Consider the following 3,858-nt stretch of genomic DNA (forward strand, 5'->3'; position numbering starts at 1 on the left):
AAAAAATGAGAATAGTGTTATTCTTTTCTTGTAGAATATGATAGCTGTAAAAAATGGCAGTAGAGAATATTTTATGAAATGTGTCAAAACTAATTAAATTGAGATTCTGAAGGGAGAAATAAGTAGGAATATCTGTAAATCATATTTAAATTGCTCTAAGCAAGTGTTTTGATGCGAGTTCTGTCTTTAAAATACAAATTCAGATGAAAATATTAATCTAGCAATCTATAATAATTATGTGGGAGATGCTAGGAAGGGGGGGGGGGTGAGGAATACCTACTAGAGGGCATGACAGTAATAAACTAAACAAAAGAACCAGGTCACATTTCTGTCCCTGAAAAGCCAGGCTGCCCAATATGCCCCCTTCCTTCTCATTTCAAGCCATATAATAATTTTCATGATTTTGCTTAAAAAACTATCAATTAAAAACAAAAAATATTTGATCAAGTATGATTAAAAAAGATAACGCCTAAATATTTCAATAAATTAGAGAACTTCCATTGAATTACTTTCCACTTTGGCTGCCATGCAGAACAACTAAACAGGAAAACTTGAGAATGTTTATTACTAGCCACACACTGACCAAAGTCATTCCCAATTCTACCCCTGGCATAAATTCCCTCCAAAGGGACTCCTGGTAGAGAATTGCTGAAAGTATCGGCTTCTTAAACGTCTAATGGTATATTTTCAAACAGTAGTAACATGTACATTTGTTCATGTACTATTTTTCATTCCCTTGGTTTAACCAAACTGTATTAACCCACTCACGACGAGGGCATTCCAGCCTTGCATGTTACAATGCCGGGGCTCTCGAACGCATAGGCCTAAATCAGTTAGATAAATGACGCAGTATGGCGTCACCCAGCGAAGGCCTAGAATGCACGGTACCGTAGTGTACCACCCGTCCAGAGAGGGTTAACTGATCCTCTCCTTTCCTGTGAATTTTGGGCAATGAGTTACACAATTTAAATGAAAATATTTATTGAGAGCAACAAACTTATGGCCTTGGCATTGATGAAACTAGTCATACCATTGCATGAATAACAAACTTTTCTCTTACAGACAAACTATACATCAGTCAATATACACATCACAATCGATTTTATGTTTTATTTATTTATTTTTTAGATGTGGAAAAATGCCCTCAATCTACATTGGTTGTAGCTGAAGCTTTTTTTTAATATTCACAAAATCTACAATGAAGATAATCATCATTCATCAAATTGGAATCTTTTTTTATAAAAAAAAGGAAAAAAAAAAGAGGAACATCCTTAAATACACACATACAAAATAAAATATTGGAGAGGGCTGGACAACACAAGTAACTAATATATACAATATAAATATGCAGATATAACACAAATATCCTGCCCTTAGTTATGTACTATATAAAGTATATATTACATACTTTATACCTCCCAAGATAATACAAAGAAACTGTGGAGGCCCTCCATTACTGTCTGAAAAGATGTATGCACCAGGAAGTACAAACAACAGCCCATTGACATTTCCACCTCCCTTCACTTTTCTATCAGTTGCAATTTGACTCTAATTTTCAATACTTTTTTTTTCCAAGTACAAATTGGTCAGTAGTGAGTTTTATGCTATCATTCACTTACGAGGAAAACACGACAGCAGACGTGCCAATCTTACATCCTACTCTTAAAGTTGGGCAATTTGGGAAGCCGCACTGTGCTCCTCCACGCTCCACAAGCTGCTATCTTTACACTGTTTGCTAAAGAGTCCACTTTCTCCGGCAGTGTTATTTCAAATGATACAAGTAGTTTCAGTCATTTGTTCCATATCATCTAACTTTTGTGCAAATTAGAAAATAATGTACATTTTTAAAAAATATTTTACACAATTCACAACATCACTTGCTTGTACAGAACACATTATGAAGTTGGCTTTGATAAAGAGCAGAGAGATCCTTTGCAGGAAATTCACTTGTCCCTAATTCCTACACAATACAGTGTGGATGCTCCTTCACACTCCCTTAGTTCATACATTCATTTTCCTAGTAACCAATTGTTCATTACCTCTGAACAAAGAGGAAATTTACATTTTGTCATGTGGTAGCCTCATTTTAAAAACCAAAGCTTTTAAAAACATACCAAATGATAGTTCACAGATAATTACAACTTAATGCACAAAGACACATGTAAAATGTTCCTATATTAAACTACCTTGCATCCCTCCCAATGCCATATCCTAATGTGATGAACAGTTGCTCAGCCTGAAAAATAAAACATTGGTTTCAAGTCTTGAGCTCTGCCTTTTATGTATCTCTTTTTTTAAACTCTTTTTATCAGCTAGGAATAATAATGGGACTTTCACCAAGAAGGTGGTTAATTCCACAAACAAGATCACAGGAACTATCAAACCCCATTCATCCTACAAAAGGTTCAATGCCCAATCACCCACTCAAAGAATCAACACCTTCTTTGTACTAACCCATCATCATCATCAACAATTTTTATTACTGTAAAATAATGAACCTTAAAAATATACCATTTCAGTTCAACAAGACTAATAATAATATTGGTAATTTTGCTGAAATCCTTAGTGAGATTCAGTTGCTGGTTACGTATATTAAACTGAGCTAATATCTTGACTTATCTACATAATCCGGCACATGAACTGTCAACAGCCCGGGAGAGCACAAGGAAAAGGTATATGAGTTAGGCAGCAGTGCTGTAGGACCCTTGGAATATCTGGCATCACCGTGAGAGGGAATGTGAGCGTTCCCGATGGTCATCGCCTAACCGCTGGTGAGGAGGGATTTTCTCAAAGAAAGGATGCCTGGAGAGGGAGAAAGAAAAAACTTTGTTATATATATGGCTTTGTGGGGTTATGTCCTGTTGCAGAGAAACCTGGTGTGTGGAATGATGCTACTGAACTCAAAATTATCAGAATCATAAATTTCTTCATATTCTTGACTGTTATATAAAGTACTCTGATACATGTAGATCCTTGAAAAAAAATATATATTTATATATACATAAATAATTTAACTCTTGAGTGTTGAGTTTGGTTTGAAGATGCATAAACAGCATTGTACAATTTGTCAAATAAAGTTCTAAAGATCTTGCCATTTATCTATGTATTTATTCAAGTCACTACATAAGAAATAAAACAAAGAAATTTCAGTGATGATCAACATGAGTCAGAAAGAAAACAAAAAGGCCCTTTAATTAATAAAGCAGTAACACCAACCACAACTAATTAGAAATCTCTCAGAAACAATTTTCTTCTCTCCGAACCCCCAACCCAACCCAACCCAACCGCATCCTTACCTAAGTGCCTCGCTCAGGGAGATTCGCTGGCCTGGTTCATATTCCAGCATCTTGGTGATTAAGTCAAATAGTAACCTATGGTCCTCATCTGAACTTGTCTGGTAGCTCTGAAAAATCGAGATACTCAGGTTAGTTTTGTTTGAAACAGACTTCCAGATATCTGGCTAGTTATTCTGTGATATAATTATCAAGTACATTTAAGCAAATCAGGATATTTACTATTTCACTTTCTTTCAAGCAATATCAATTTCATTACAAAAGCTATTTCAGTTTCTGGAAATAACAGATTAAAAATTACCATGTTATTGGTGAAGTCAAGGCATCACACTTTGACATGGTAAATTACACACAAACATGCAAAAACAGTCTCATATTCATTCCACATAACATACAAGTTACTTCTCACTGAACAACAAACAATATTCAGAATGCATGATTACCACACATCCAGGCACACAATGAGTCATTTTCACTAATTCCTTTCTTGTTTGCATTCAGTAAAACAAGAAGACAAACAAACATTCACACAACTTAAATTTTGAATTGGCAAGGAAAAAAAACA

At 34.9% G+C, this 3,858-nt stretch overlaps 1 protein-coding gene across 1 annotated transcript in view; it reads right to left on the reverse strand.

The window, feature by feature from the left end:
- Positions 1–964: 964 nt before the first annotated feature.
- The window catches only part of LOC122251984 (uncharacterized), a 25,402-nt gene continuing 22,508 nt past the window's right edge, over positions 965–3,858 (reverse strand). The window contains exons 11-12 of the mRNA XM_086552835.1: positions 3,297–3,403; positions 965–2,802 (exon numbers count right to left, since the gene is read on the reverse strand). Of these exons, the coding sequence (XP_086408961.1) occupies positions 2,721–2,802; positions 3,297–3,403 (189 nt within the window). The 3' untranslated portion in view covers positions 965–2,720. The remainder of the gene's footprint in view (positions 2,803–3,296; positions 3,404–3,858) is intronic.

The sequence above is a fragment of the Penaeus japonicus genome, unplaced genomic scaffold (assembly GCF_977035675.1).
Source record: "Penaeus japonicus unplaced genomic scaffold, GWHDUDI00000001_assembly GWHDUDI00000027, whole genome shotgun sequence".
Lineage (NCBI taxonomy): Eukaryota > Metazoa > Arthropoda > Malacostraca > Decapoda > Penaeidae > Penaeus > Penaeus japonicus.